The sequence below is a fragment of the Dreissena polymorpha genome, chromosome 5 (assembly GCF_020536995.1).
Source record: "Dreissena polymorpha isolate Duluth1 chromosome 5, UMN_Dpol_1.0, whole genome shotgun sequence".
Classification (NCBI taxonomy): Eukaryota; Metazoa; Mollusca; class Bivalvia; order Myida; family Dreissenidae; genus Dreissena; species Dreissena polymorpha.
The window spans coordinates 4,092,593-4,109,546 of record NC_068359.1 but is presented as its reverse complement, the minus strand read 5'-3'; the positions used below and the strand labels follow the sequence as shown (position 1 = coordinate 4,109,546).

Genomic DNA, 16,954 nt, shown 5'->3' with positions numbered 1-16,954 from the left:
GAACACGACAAATATGTCTAAGCCAATGTGCACACTGAAGCAAATATTTCTTCACAACAGTTGGCTTGAGGAAGCCTAAAAACAAAGATGTTACTGGGAAGGCTGTCAAAAAGCTACTTAATCATTCTACATGTATTATGTACCGGTAGATAAGAAATATTTCATACTAGCATATTTTAACATTATTGCAAACATAAATTTATGTCAATATACTACAAATGTAATAATGTTTACCCTCATTTTTCATGAGTAAAGATACATAACATTCTCTCTATTGATGCAATAAAAATATAATATTTAGGATTGTCTGTAGCATGTCACACAAACTATTTCCCAACAGAACACTACCTTTTGATTTGAAATTTTCTTCAAAGCACTCTTGACTTTGTGCAAATTCATCTTCTTCTGTATAACTATATAACTCTGAAATGTATGAAATGCATTTACAATCATTTATTAGATGTATTTTGCTTCAAGGGAACCTTAATTATATGTCCAGACAAACATAAAAAGAATCTGCTCTTCATATTGGACAAGTGTCTTCTTTCTTCTATAATTATCTCCTTTTTCTTATATAAACTTGCAAAAAATCACTCGATAAAATCTAGAAATGTGGCCACATTGTAACATGATATTGACATTTAAAAGATAAAGTGTGAGGTATTCTAATACTTGCACATCGCACTTCTGTAATATCGTACAGATAACAAAGGTGATACATAATACAGTAAAATAGACCCTTTTCACAATAGGCCAAAATTGATAAGAGCGCAAAACTCCAGAACGAGGCTGAACCATTTCCAATAGTACAGCGCAACGCCGCATCTGATTTCAACCTTTTACTCTTTTGAACATTCGCCAATGTAACGATTAAGAAAACACAATATGACATTGTCAAAATTAGCGTAGGAGCGATTGTCCTTGTGAAAGAATGTTCGGATACATAATTAAACAAGGGACAAAATTGTCACAAAACCAGGTTTTCATTGTGAAAAAAAAATCTGATAAAGGGAGAAAACTCAAACTGAACTTTTGAAATGAACAAACAAAATTAACCCCCTTTGTAAGTTTTTTTTTTTTTAATCTATTTTTAGTCGTGGCGTACTTGACATTGGAGATATTGATGTGATTCTTTCTTGCAACACACCGTCCCATGATGGTGAACAAATGTGCCAAATGATTTTAAAATCTCACAATGAATGACATAGTTATGGCCAGGAAAAGCTCATTTATGGCCATTTTTGACCTTTGAACTCAAAGTGTGACCTTGACCTTGGAGATATCGACGTAATTATTTCGCGCGACACACCGTCCAATGATGGTGAACAAATGTGCCAAATGATATATCTGACAATGAACGACATAGTTATGGCCCGGACAAGCTTGTTCCGCCCGCCCGCCAGCCAGCCCGCCAGCCAGCCAGCCAGCCCGCCCGCATTCGCCAATCTAATAACCAGTTTTTTCCTTCGGAAAACCTGGTTAAATATTAATGCTTAATACAAATCTATACATTTGAATATTTTTTAAATTTCATTTTAAACACGAAACCTATTATGCGGGTGCCGCTAAAATAAATATCCGTTATTACATAGTCTTACAAAGAGTGTTCGTTAGTGTATGGAAGAATAAACTTAAAACAAGCATTTTCGTTGATCACAAAATTAAGGGGTTAAATAATGTTTCCGAAAAAATACAGGCAAAATAGATTTATGACATAAAGTGACATATATGTATCACTGAAACAAGTGTTTTATACAGGAAGGAAAAGAGGCGTGGTGCAAAATTTCAAAAAAGGGCACTTTAGCGCGCGACATCCATAAAAAGGGCACAAATATATCTGTATAGTGACTTAATAACAAGCTTTGTTACACACAAACATTGTATGTATAGTTTTGAGATTTGTGTTGAATAATTAAACCAACAAAATCCAGAATGTATATTTTATTATGTGTTTTATATTTTCATGTAGTAACAAAAAACAAGATTAAACACCATAGGATATATATCTTATACAAACTATAGCTTTTCAAAGAAGTCTTAGAATACTGTTAAATGAGTTACCCTCTTAAACAATTATTTATATATAAAACGTTACACACATTGCACAAACAAGTCCTTTATATGCATCTTAAATGGAGATTCACAAACACTAATACTTTGTTGAATAGTCAGAAAGTTCTGCGTAATGACATTGTTTTCATTTGTTTGTTTGGTCTCCGATATAAACTTGTTTTGCTTACAAAGCAATTTGCATCAATTTCTAATTTACGTTTCGTCGAAAGTGGAATGCCAAAATCGGAAAGGGTACGTTGCGACATTCTAAACACGAATGATAAGTGGTACAAGTTCAATATTTTTGTAAAATTCATATCTGTGTTTGCCAATTAACATATTTTGACAAGTTACAAACGGGTCATAATGTTCTTAATTGAACCAATGGTGCAGGCCTACTACTGTTACAACAATTAACAACTTTTTGCCAAACAGGGTCCAAGACGGGGTATCAACTTCTTTGCCGACATTCACACGTTATTGTAATCAAAACATCGTGACAATAAACAAGCACGTGCTCCAATTAAGCGCGGTCTGCCTAACTGTGAACAGCAAACTTGTTAAGATTGTCGTCTGCTACAATTCATCAACACACATCTACTGTGAGCCTGCGCCAATTGTATTGGATAGGAGGCGGAGCGTTATTTTAATCGACAGCTTTAATATGTCACGGGTTGCTATTTTCGGCGTATGGCCAATTTTCAGGAAGTACAGTGGACGTCATGGGGTTTTGTAATCGGCGTATGGAAACAATTATCGGGCGTAATATACGGCCCTACGCCGCTTAGTGCAAGCCCTGTAAATTAATTTGTATTCACTTAAAACTGTTTTGCATTAAATTGAAATCAAATCAATATTTTACAGATACAACTGGTGTTTTTTTTAAATTTAATTACGCGTAAAAATAAATGTATTGATATAATTGAATTATGCATGAAATGCACAATTTCCACGTGAATAACATCGAGGTTTTCATCAAGTCTCCAAAGTAACTGTGCACGATTGTATCCGGACCGATTAGTGTTACAAAGCCACTGAAATTATCGATTGATATTGACACATGGGTTATTCACGCATGACGAATTCACAACCGCGCGAATCTTCGCTGATAATAGTCGGCTTAGAAGCTTGGTTAAGAGGCAATTAAGATGTTATCAATAAGGTCGCGCACGGCGGAAAACAGGGCAGAGCCTTTGAAAAGGGCAGCGTGGCGCTGATTTGCTTTGAAAGGGGCAGCGAGGCGCTTCAAAAAAGCGGCGTGGCGCCGCGCCACGCTAAAACGGCCTGGATAAAACACTACTGAAACTCACGTTAAAAGAGAAATCAATGTGCGTGCATAGACAGTTCAGTTTTCTCAATGTTCGTTGTTTTCACCTGTATATAAGAATTCTTTCAATATTGACTTTCAATGTAAAAGAACAATAATTCAAGTTAAAAGAAAAATGACATAACACTTAAATAGTGTCAAAGATAGCGACAAACATATCTTTGAGAATTTAAGTTACAATGTACATAAAAGTTTTGTAGTATACGACTAATGTATATCTTTGTTTTGTGCAATTATCAATGTTTATTCTTCAGACCACATTTGCTCTGATGATCATGGGTATCTTGAATTTTTATAAAGATTAAAAAACATGTATATACACGTACATTGTATACACAAGTGGTACTAAATATAAACAAGAGCACCGCCTTGCGGGTGCAGACCGCTCATCTATTTTCTTTTTAAAGGTGAAGGGACTCTCATTTTCAATCACAAAGGGGGGAGGGGTGAAGTGAAGAGGGGTGTATAGTGTGGGGTTGTGGACATTTATTACATAATCTTCCAAAAAAGCGAAAAAAAAAAAAAAAAAATCGATTGGGGGGGGGGTGTGGGTGGGGGGATGGGGGGGGGGGGGGGGGGATTTTTTGAGTGCGATGGTTGGACGGTATTTCAAAACATAACCGTTTAAAAAAAAAATTGGGAGGGGGGTGGGTGGGGTATAGTGTGAGGGTTAAAAAAATAAAAAAATATAAAAATTTGGGGGGGGGGGGGAGGGGGGGGGGGGGGTATAGTGTGAGGGTGTGGTGGTCATTTGTGAGATGATCTTAAAAAAAAAAAAAAAATTACGGGGGGGGGGGGGGGGGGGGAGGGCACGGGGGATGGTTTGGGTGGAGTCTATTGTGGTATGTCAGGTAAGAGTATTAAGTTTTGTCAAAGTATCAATCAAATCTAATCATAAATAAAGAAGTTATGGCAATTTTAGCAAAATTTAATAATTTGACCTTGGAGTCAAGGTCATTCAAAGGTCAAGGTAAAATTCAACTTGCCAGGTACAGTAACCTCATGATAGCATGAAAGTATTTGAAGTTTGAAAGCAATAGCCCTGATACTTAAGAAGTTAAGTGGATCGAAACACAAAATTTAACCATATATTCAAAGTTACTAAGTCAAAAAAGGGCCATAATTCCGTAACAATGACAACCAGAGTTATGAAACTTGTCCTTTTACTGTACCCTTATGATAGTTTGTGAGTGTTCCAAGTATGAAAGCAATATCTATGATACTTTAGGGGTAAAGTGGAACAAAACACAAATCTTAACCAAATTTTCAATTTTCTAAGTATAAAGGGCCCATAATTCCGTCCAAATGCCAGTCAGAGTTACATAACTTTGCCTGAGCGGTCCCCTTATGATAGTTAATAAGTGTTGCAAGTATGAAAGCAATAGCTTTGATACTGTAGGAATAAGGTGGACCTAAACACAAAACTTAACCAAATTTTCAATTTTCTAAGTATAAAAAGGGCACATAATTCTGTCAAAATGCCAGTCAGAGTTACATTACTTTGCCTGCACAGTCCCCTTATGATAGTTAGTTAGTGTTGCAAGTATGAAAGCAATAGCTTTGATACTTAAGGAATAAAATGGACCTAAACACAAAACTTAACCAAAATTTTCAATTTTCTAAGAGTAAAAAGGGCACATAATTCTGTCAAAATGCACGCCAGAGTTATTTAACTTTGCCTGCCCAGTCCCCTCATGATAGTAAGTAAGTGTACCAAGTTTGAATGCAATAGCATTGATACTTTCTGAGAAAAGTGGACCTAAACGCAAAACTTAACCAAAATTTTAAATTTTCTAAGTATAAAAAGGGCACATAATTCTGTCAAAATGCACGCCAGAGTTATCTTACTTTGCCTGCCCAGTCCCCTCATGATAGTAAGTAAGTGTACCAAGTTTGAATGCAACAGCATTGTACTTTCTGAGAAAAGTGGACTTAACCGGACGCCGACGCCAACGCCAAAGCCGACGCCAAGGTGATGACAATAGCTCATAATTTTATTTCAAAAAATAGATGAGCTAAAAATGACTAAGGTGTAAGAATGTTCATTTTATAACCCCTCATCAATTTTTTGACAAAAAAACACATGCATGTATGTATATGTTTGCCGTAATTGTAAGCAGTGTCAGTGCTCATGAAAATCACGAATGTGTTTAATAAAAATCAACTAATTTATAATCATCAATAGTCTCCGCCAAAGATCTATACACGTTCAGCCTTGTTCTGAAATTCGATGCGTCAAGTTATATATAAAAATAGCAACAGCGGCAGTATTGTGAAAATGGTCTATTAAAATAAATATTCTCATTTTTTTTTAAATAAAACAGGTTTCTTGAAAAGTAAAAAATCGTATTGAAAGTCTAAATATCTTGAACAGTTCCTGCTGTTTCTATTATTTTCTAACTGTTGTTATACAGAATTAGCATTTTGAAAGTCTAAAAACTGTAATGGCTAGTTGCTTTTCAGACAGTTCAGTTTTATAATATCAAAAGTGTATCAATCTTGAATGGTTACCTGCTATGTCATGCTGTTGGTTATCAGTATCATCATTTGAGAAGTCTTTACATTTTAAATGCTTATCCGTATTTTTAGAATGTAGGTTAGGACTCGGAGCATTATCCTAAGGGCCCTCAATCTATTAAATCTGCAGCCGAAATTCGGCGGCAGTCCCCCACCTGAAAAGTATACTTTTGTCCCCTTTTTGGGGGATTTTTTTTTTTTTTTTTATAGAAAGATGTGTCTCATCATTATTATATCTCAATTCTATTTCAATTTAATCTTTGCAAACATACTAAATTATGAAAAATGCAATGAATATAGTGCAAACATGTACAAATGTAATAATGAGAGAGTAAGTAAAAAAATCCCCCCAAAAGGGAAACGCTGCGAAAATCCCCCTCCTAAGGGCTGCGGACCCCTTCCCCCAAAGTAGTGTGAGGGCGCTGATCCTATTAGAAGTATATAAATCTTCAACAGTTACCTGCTATTTCAGACTGTTGGTTGTCAGCATCTTCATATTGAAAGTCTATGTCGCTCTCATCTCCACTACTCTGAAACAGTGATGCTCTTATTACATGTAATCAACAGAATGTTACCAGCGACTTTGTTTGCCCAATTGGTATAAAATGTACCTGTAAGGTAAGGAAAAATGTGCACAGATAACCCTGAAATTGGAAAAATTTGCCTCGTGAAATCTTTAGATTGGGAATTATGGATCTTTTAAATTGCTTGGTAAAAATTGCACAAACCAATTCAGATTTTTATTTACATGCATTTTGGCTTGAAATGTTCAGTTTAAGTTCTCATTTTATTTGTTCACTTGCAGTAAATGCACTTTTGGCAGGCTTCCTGAAAAGTGCCAAAAAGTGCCTGTCAACAGAACAGGCTGATGGAGAGTTAGCCTGTCCGGACTAAAATTTACCAGACAGAACAGCTTGAGTTTATAACTGAAGAATTATGTAAAGTTTAACTCAAATTTATTGCAATATGCAGCCTGTGTATAAGTACACTCGATAAAGTAAAACAAAACACTTGCGTGTTCTAGTGATTACAGTGTATGATGGACAACTGCTTTAAATTCTTGTCAGGTTCCGTTTCTTTCGATTTTTGTTTTTTTCCTCATAGCTTAGCTTTCTTTTCTGGCCTGGTCTAGTGCCATTGAAGAACTTTAGCAACAACATTTTTTTTTATGTGTACATTGTGTAGATTTTTGTTACAACCTTTGTAATTGGATAGATGGTAATATGTCAGACCACAGGGCCCTCAATCTATCAAATCTGCGGCCGAATTTCGGCGGCAGTCCCCCACCTGAAACGTATATTTTTTTCCCCTTTTGTTAAGTATTAGACTTTTCTGTATTTAGTTATATTTTTTTGGCCTGTCACAGGGACCGGCGATATTAGAAACTTCGCCGGACAGTAAAGAATTTTGCCTGATAAGACAGTCTGTCCAGTCTTTTCAGGAAGCCTGCTTTGGAATGAAAATTTATGACATTTTCCATTTTTTGGGGAATTTTTCAGATGGCAATTGGGAATATTTAGGATTTTCCTCAATTGGGAAAGTACCTTATATGGGTACTTTATAAAGAAGCAAAAAATCACTAGATACAAATACATTTCATTTATGAGGCCAAAAGCTTTCATTTCCATCCTTTACTACAAAATGTTTATCACTTTTAACTGCCTGTTAATCAGATGTAAGTTCTTGTGAATCAAAATTAGTATGCTTAGTTCATCTCCCATCACATTAGTTCATCTCCCATCACATAAGTTCATCTTCCATCATGTAAGCTCTCTCACAGGCACTCAGCATTAGCTACTAACCCCATGACAAAAAAGTTTGTCGAAAATTTTTATTTTTTTTACTTATATATATATAACAAGGTATGTGACTTAGACACTTGAATTGCTGATTTCCGCATACCAGCCAATTTCCGAAGCTCACTACTCCACCAATTTTCAACCGATTTGCACAATTCTGCAACAAACACGCAGAAGACTTCATACTAAATGAATAAATCGATGCATGTTCGCATAAGTCTACTGTAAAGCGGTCATCAAAAAACAAACTTGCAACAACATATCCTAAAATCGATCTGATTACCACGAAAATACATTACAAACGTACACACTTCGGTTGGACAGTCATACGCATTGTACTTATACATTTCAAACAAACAAATACAATCAAAATTAAACAAATGTATTACTTACTAACATATATACAGTACAGCCAACGCGGAACAAACATAATCCGCGGCTACGCCACGGCCAGAAATTTAGTACACAGCGGCCTTGTTAAGTGTTCATGCGGTGTATCGCCGAGGCACTTGGCATCAATCTGCGCAACGACGCTGAGTCTGTTTTAACCTCGCATACTTCGCGGAGTAAATCCGCCGCATACGTACGCGGGGGATTGAGTGAAAAGATATACACCTACATCATCAGGCTACATGTACATTTGTGTAGCATAGAAACCTAGATTTACGCTACTTTCATATTTATTATTTTCACGTTTTAATAAGCGATATGGCACGTCATGCACTTAAACAAACTATCGTTGAATGAATTACGCACAATGTTAATGTTTCGTTGGATTCTGAAATGAGCTTTATTAAATTTGTAACCCGAAACACGCTTCCGAATTTTAATGCTAATGCGACATTAACAAACTCTAGTGTCAAATAAACAGTGTTAAAATATCCTTTGTCTCCATAAAAAGCGCGCGAAAATAATGCAGACATGTACAACGTCGCATGGAAAGTTTGGGTGTATTTTGTGTTGTATAAAAACATGTACATCACGTCAGGCGATTTATACGTGTTCAGTGGAAACAAAACGTCCCGATTGGACGTTATTTCATCACATTTTAAATAGTAACAAATGCCAAAATGTATTTGATACTTAAGAAAAATTGCGAATGTGTGTGTCTTGAGCGCTTTTATCGTAAATATTTACCGGAATTTGCTTAAAAACTGGAATATACGGGATTATCGGGTAATGATTAGCGATATCAACTGAACAATATAAACAAAATGAAACTACTTTATATACGCATAGTCAAACAATAGTTATAATAAGCTGATAATTAACAAAACAACAATTAAGAGTTGGTTATTGATGTGGCTTCAAACTGCTAATTGTCTCAGCTAAAATATAACAGCAAAAACAACAGGCAATTATAAATTCACCAACTGCTGGAGTCTTGACCACTCGTAGGTGCCAAAACATATTCATAATTACGTGACATTTATGTGTGAAATACATACACTACGGGGTGGGAAACAAACTAACTTGGCCAGACACATTAACTATGCTTATATGCTAATACATGTTGTTGTAAAAATTAGACCCTAAACAAATATGTTTGTTGATCGTTTAATATAAAGACAGTAATCATACAGCGCAATAAACGCACACAAAGTAACTTAAAGTACTTTAGCCGATTCTAAAATTGACAATGGCAAATGATTATTGGAATTTTATTAATACATGCCCCCCTGATAATCGTATTTTCTCTTAATAAATTTGATTTTTTTTAAATAATAATTATTTTTATCCGGATGACAGCAATTTCTTTAGAAACGAGAATGCAATCACTAAAAACAAAACAACAGAATGCTTTTTTATTAACTAGTTGATCTATTTTAAATCCGCGCACATTAAATTAATTAAATTAATTGTTAATGTCGCATTAGCATTAAAATTCGGAAGCGTGTTTCGGGTTACAAATTGAATAAAGCTCATTTCAGAATCGAACGAAACATTAACATTGTGCGTAATTTATTCAACGATAGTTTGTTAAAGTGCATGACGTGCCATATCGCTTATTAAAACGTGAAAATAATAAATATGAAAGTAGCGTAAATCTAGGTTTCTATGCTACACAAATGTACATGTAGCCTGATGATGTAGGTGTATATCTTTTCACTCAATCCCCCGCGTACGTATGCGGCGGATTTACTCCGCGAAGTATGCGAGGTTAAAACAGACTCAGCGTCGTTGCGCAGATTGATGCCAAGTGCCTCGGCGATACACCGCATGAACACTTAACAAGGCCGCTGTGTACTAAATTTCTGGCCGTGGCGTAGCCGCGGATTATGTTTGTTCCGCGTTGGCTGTACTGTATATATGTTAGTAAGTAATACATTTGTTTAATTTTGATTGTATTTGTTTGTTTGAAATGTATAAGTACAATGCGTATGACTGTAATGCCCATATAGGGGGGGCATGCATGTTTTACAAACAGCCCTTGTTTCAGGGGAAATTTTTCCCCCAAAAAGGGGAAAAAAGTACACTTTTCAGGTGGAGGACTGCAGCCGAAATTCGGCTGCAGATTTGATAGATTGAGGGCCCTGTGCATGTTTGCATAAGTTTACCATAAAGCAGTCATTAAAAAACCAATTGCAACAACATTTCCAAGAATCGATCTGATTACCACGAAAATACATTACACATGTACATTATTTGGTTGGACAGTTATTCGCATTGTACATGTAATCTCACAACGCATACAATCAAATACAATGAAAATAAAACAAAATTAACACGTACTAACATATAAATCCATTTAACTCCAATCTGTTGCGAGAATCAGTTTTTCAACTATTCAACCAATGCCTTTCACAAATTAATAGACCATTAATTCCACTCCCAACTTTGGCCACTTGCCAAGATACTGACCAGTATCAGATGGGGTTGTGAAACTGTGTAAACAGTGAACACCAGTCCATGTAATACTGGCCTACCACTTGTACTAGTTGATTTGGAGTTAATACAGTAATGCATGTACAAATGAGACACTAAGCTCAAAAGTTAATTATATGTGCCTCTGAAAACTAACCAGAGCAATGGGTTGAAATTTACAATCTTTACTTGGCATTTGAGGAAATCTGAACTCTCAGGGTTTGGATAGAACATCCCCAAATTAACTTTTCTTTACACTGTTGTTATTTTTGTTCAATACACAAATATTAACCTAACTTTACAAATCCTGTACAGTAAAGGAAACTAAATCTAAGTTGATATTTTAATATGCTTGATCCTATTTATGTATTAACATTGTTTTATACATACAAACTGTGTTGCTGTTTTTCAATTAACAAGCAGATTAAAAATTAATTATATTTTTATGTATAATTTGAATTGACAAAATTAAATGCAAGTTGTGTGGCAAGAATTACATGTTTGATTTATTGTCAGTGAATCGTGACATTTTCTCAATGTTTCAGACCACCAGTTTGTCAAAGCTATCAACCGCTTGGATGGTCAAGCTAAATAGAATTGACCCAGCAAATCACAACTGTCCTGTTGCCATATAATATTACATATCATATTACACTGGTTTTTTAAATGTTGAATTCTCACGTCATTTCCATAAACATAGTATTTACTGGCACAGAAACAAAGGCTTATACATCATTATGAATGAACATGTGTCAAAAATTCAATTTGTAAGTCTCTTTACTGGACAGTGTGAAAACAGAATAAACTAGTGACCTGAAAATCAATAGGGGTCATCTGCGAGTCACGATCAATGTACCTATGAAGTGTCATGATCCTAGGCAAAAGCGTTCTTGAGTTATCATCCGAAAATCATTTTACTATTTCGGGTCACCGTGACCTTGACCTTTGACCTTGTGACCTCAAAATCAATAGGGGTCATCTGCGAGTCTTGATCAATCTACCCATGAAGTTTCATGATCCTAGGCGTATGCGTTCTTGAGTTATCATCCGGAAACCATTTTACTATTTCGGGTCACCGTGACCTTGACCTTTGACCTAGTGACCTCAAAATCAATAGGGGTCATCTGCGAGTCATGATCAATCTACCCATGAAGTTTCATGATCCTAGGCGTATGCATTCTTGAGTTATCATCCGGAAACCATTTTACTATTTCGGGTCACAGTGACCTTGACCTTTGACCTAGTGACCTCAAAATCAATAGGGGTCATCTGCAAGTCATGATCAATCTACACATGAAGTTTCATGATCCTAGGCGTATGCATTCTTGAGTTATCATCCGGAAACCATTTTACTATTTCGGGTCACCGTGACCTTGACCTTTGACCTAGTGACCTCAAAATCAATAGGGGTCATCTGCAAGTCATGATCAATCTACCCATGAAGTTTCATGATCCTAGGCGTATGCGTTCTTGAGTTATCATCCGGAAACCAATTTACTATTTCGGGTCACCGTGACCTTGACCTTTGACCTAGTGACCTCAAAATCTATAGGGGTCATCTGCGAGTCATGATCAATCTACCTATGAAGTTTCATGATCCTAGGCATATGCGTTCTTGAGTTATCATACGACAACCACCTGGTGGACGGACCGACATACCGACCGACATGAGCAAAGCAATATACCCCCTCTTCTTCGAAGGGGGGCATAATTAAAAAAAAATAAGATGTGACTCATGATTTTTATATCTCAATTCTATTTCAATTTAATCTTGTCAAACATACTAAATTATGAAAAAAGAAATGAATATTGTGCAAGTGTACAAATGTAAAAACAAGAGAGTAATTAAAAAAATCCCCCCAAAAGCCAAACGCCGCAAAATTTCCCCCTCATGTGGGTAGCGACCTGCTTCCCCTAAAATGGATTGAGGGCCCTGATGCATTGATTTATTAATTAAGTATGAAGTCTTCTGCGTTGTTTGATACCAGAATTGTGCAAATCGGTTGAAAATTGATGGAGTAGTGAGCTTCGGAAATTGGCTGGTATGCCGAAATCAGCAATTCAAGTGTCTAAGTCACATACCTTGTTTTATCACATGCCATACCCTGTTTCCCATGAAATATAACCATTACATATATTTTCATCTTACACATGTGTTATATACTTTTTAAGCATTTTCATTGGCTTAGTTTTTGTTTATTGACCAATAACATTTTCTTATTTTGCTGAAATGACGTTGCAACGTCATATGATGTCAAGAACTGTTAACACCATTTGGGATTTATCATAATGTTTGCGTAAATATTAATTAATTCGCTCATTTAAAAGCATGTGATAAAAAAGATCTGACACTTGTTGTCATATCATAACATATGTATTAAACTAGTCCAGGAAATTTGTTTGTAAGCTAGCCAAAGGCTCGCTTACTAACAAAATTCCTGAACTCGTTTTATAAAATATGGTATGATATGACAACTCGTGCCAGATCCTATATCAGCGATTTTCCTCCTTCTTTGTAAAGTACCGGTAAGCGGTATTTTCCCAATCGAGCGAAAATTCCCAAATTCCCAATCGGCATCTGAAAAAATCCCAATCAGCGTCTGAATTTTTTCTCAAAACGATCGAAAGTTTCGTAACAAAACCCAACTTTCGGCGAGCGAACAAAGAAAATCGTATAGTTGTGTGTAACCACGCGCTCGATTAATATCGGGTTTTATTAGTCAGCGCGTTCAATCAATAGAGTCGTTACTGTTTGCGGATCTTTTGTCAGGCAGCCAGCGTACTGTTTGACGTCGGTTTGAAACCTTATCGTAGTTTGAAATGCCCTCCAGCACTGCCTCTGTGGAAAGGTTGTTCAATCTAATGAACAATCTTTGCACGACCAATCGGAACCGTCTATCACAGGACACATTGACAGCTCTAATGATGCTGTGCAGAGAGGGATGCCAGCAACTGAGTGATGATCAAACATCAAAGATTGTTGAAATTTTCAAAAAAATGAAAGCGAGAGACATTGCTTTATAAGAGATTAAAACAACTAGTTATTGATTTTGTGTCTTCTATATAATATTTTGTTATTTATATCAACTTTATTACTTTAAGTAATGGTCATTAAGGCATGCCTGCAGATGATTATTTTAATGGGTATGTTCAATTAAGTTTGAATTGTATGATGTATTCAATAAGACCCAAACTTCACGACGAGATTTTCCCAATTTAAGGATTTAATGACTGGATTTTTCCCAATTTTGAGGTTTTCACGACTCAATTTTTCCCAATTGGACCGGTACGGGTACTTTTCCCAATTGGACAAGGAAAATCGCTGTATATATATGATAATGTATAAGTAAAAAATAATTTTTTCGACAAACTGTTTTTGTCATGGGGGTAGTAGCTAATGCCGAGAGCCTGTGAGCTCTATAAGTTGAACATTTGTAAATATAATATTGAAATCAAAACAAGAATTTTTACCAATTAATTTAAATGGACCCAACCCATTTCTAAATGTTTAAACGCAGACTGTAAGTTGTTCCTACAAAAGTTGATTCCATTTTTAGATTTTTTAAACTCTTTAAGTTGAGCATTTTATGACAAACTACAATACATTTGATTTTCCAAAATCTGTGAAAACTGAGAAAAGGCCCCTTTAAAAGTGACAGTGTCGGGTATTGAAAACTGCATTCCATTTTATGTCAATATCAAGTAAATCGAACAAAATATATAAATGCCCGTACAGATGTATCAATGTCATCTCGTTGGCGCCGCAAAATTTCACGTAACTTTGGCAATCCTTCTTTTCGTTCAACATTGATAGCCATTTTTGGAATCAAAATAAGTGTATCGTGAAAACCGCACAGGTTAAAACTAATCACATCGATTATAGCTTAAGTTAGCAAAGATACTTTAAAGGGGTGCCCCTATTCGCACTTAATCTGATATTGTATACACACTTTATTATAAATTTGACGCGGTATATTAATGTTCAGATATAATTTGGTGCCAGTGTGAACATACGATTTGGTTGACTCTAATGGCCATGCATATGCACTTGGAATAAACTTGTTGTCTTAAGGTATAGTATCAGTACACATTTAAATGTGCGCTTCATGAAATTTTATCACATGCCATACCCTGTTTCCCATATAATATAACCATTACGAATATTTTTTAGCGTAGATGTTTAACGTCACTTTTGACCTTAGGTGACCTTTATTCATGACCAGTAAAATTCATATAAAAATTCCCGCGGCTAGACACGAATGAATACACTTCATTTATACCATTGGCTGATTTGAGCATACCAGAACAATGGAAACATGAACGCGTCTTTGTAACACTGTTTAACTGCGTGTTCAGCATGAAACAATTTTATCTCTTATGAAAAGGCTTGATAGATAGAACAGTTTTACTCTCAACTCTTGACATCAATACAGTTTGTGCGTGCACCTTTTATTTTCAGAGGATTGCCAGCGCCAGAGCGTTTGTACGTAAAGGCTATGTTCTCATATTTAGTAATTACTGCCATATTGCTGTCTGTGTACTAGTATATTTAAGTTCATAAAGGTATCAATTTTCCCTATCCTGATATTCGTTTTTGCAAAACCATTTTAAATTGTTTTCAAAATTTAACATTAAACATTTAAAAGTATACACCATGGAAGCGTGGCCTCACTTTAATGCATTGCATTCCAACCCGCAAGGTATCAGGGTCAGTTCGCGGCCAGTAAAATTATCGTTATATAATATAGACGCAATCGCGTGAACTAGGTTAACTGGAATTTTCTTTAGACCAGAAATATGTTAAATGAAGATATTCAGCGATATAATTATGGTATGTCAATAATAGATTCATAATGTGTTTTCAACAATACGTACCATTATAAATATTATTTTTGATTAATTTAACGAGAATTATTCCACCACATTGACTAATGTATTAAGCATGAGCGCGATGATTCTCGATACCGTTAATGATCGAATCAAATAGCAATGCCCGACAAACCACGAAAACAGGTTTGTTCGAAGAACGCGCGTATAAATATTTAAAATTTAAAGCCAAAGGCTCGCTTACTTACACAATTCCTGAACTCGTATATAAAAAATGGTATGATATGACACAGCTCATCAGGGCATATAAAATATACACAATTGATGAGCTGTGTGTAACCGGTCGGCATATTTTAATACAGTTTTTCTTATACCCATGCGACGTTTGTTTACTTTTTCAATATATTGATATCTTAGTCCGGATTCACTTTACATTTTTACATATACACCCACACTTGGAGACTTTTCTAACGCAACACGTATTCAAATCAATATAGCTCCCTTCTTTTAGACCGGATTTTGTTGAAATTTGGACTCAGATTAATTCAACACATATCTAATACGTCAAGTAAATTTGATTGAAATTGATCAAAATTAAAATATCGAACGTAACAAATGAGAAAAATCACTGAAAAAGTAAAATTCTCAAAATCGTATATCTTAAAATAATAATGTGAAAAGTAAAACGCATTAACTTACACGTGTAATGACCGACCGGCTTGAAACATTGCGCTCATATTCATACGAACCATATTGTTTTTCTAATTAATGTTATGTTTTCCTGGTGGACAAACCAACAGAGAATGATGAAATTGAAATTAAATTGGAATTTTAAAACGTTGTACTACACTTGGTGACTTTTCGAACGCAGCATTTTTCAAACTTAAATATTCTAAGTTATGAGTAAATATATTTATTTAAAATTGTTCATGTGATCATTTGACTACAGTTTGTGCAAGCAAACGATACAATGATTCATCCGTGACGATCGGATGCTTCAGCAAGTGGGGACGGTAGCCTAACGCCGGGTATGCGGATACTTTTATAACAGATGGCACTTCGAAACCAGATAACAACAAAAGCCACGCGTGAGAGTTGAGTTCTTCAGCTTTTTTGCATTTATGTTCTGTCCATTTGATTTCCAGACACGTAACATTGTTTGGTCGATTAATGGTATAGTACTTCGTTTTGCGGAGCAAGAAATTCGTGAAAAAAACAAGTGGATTATTAAAAAAAGAGATAAAATTTCATCGATGATCGTCATGAATTCGAAGATCAGTATGTATTTCAACAAAATAATAATACTTGGAAAAAATCAAGAACGTGCCAAAATAAAAGCTCAATATGTCCATTAATGTAACAACATGTTAAAGTTTAGTTGAATAACGTATTTGAGGAAATTCAAATGTTTTAAGAGTCGGATGCCAAATTTTCAGGACACTTCTTTTACCGATCATCTCAAAGACTATGGCACTTCGATTCCAGATAATTCGACACATTTTACCAGATATAAAACACTATTTAGTGAATCAGAAATTCAGAATTCGCTGTGGAATACTGCTTTAGT

General features: G+C 35.4%; 1 protein-coding gene across 4 annotated transcripts in view; it reads right to left on the bottom strand.

Annotated features, from left to right (window-relative positions):
• LOC127832266 (striatin-interacting protein 1 homolog) overlaps nucleotides 1-14,411 on the bottom strand; it is a 42,923-nt gene extending 28,512 nt beyond the window's left edge. For all 4 annotated transcript variants that reach the window (XM_052357641.1, XM_052357642.1, XM_052357643.1 and 1 more), the window contains exons 1-3: nucleotides 14,295-14,411; nucleotides 6,357-6,426; nucleotides 349-423 (exon numbers count right to left, since the gene is read on the bottom strand). In XM_052357641.1, the coding sequence (XP_052213601.1) occupies nucleotides 349-423; nucleotides 6,357-6,426; nucleotides 14,295-14,378 (229 nt within the window). In that variant the 5' untranslated portion in view covers nucleotides 14,379-14,411. The remainder of the gene's footprint in view (nucleotides 1-348; nucleotides 424-6,356; nucleotides 6,427-14,294) is intronic.
• Nucleotides 14,412-16,954: the final 2,543 nt, after the last annotated feature.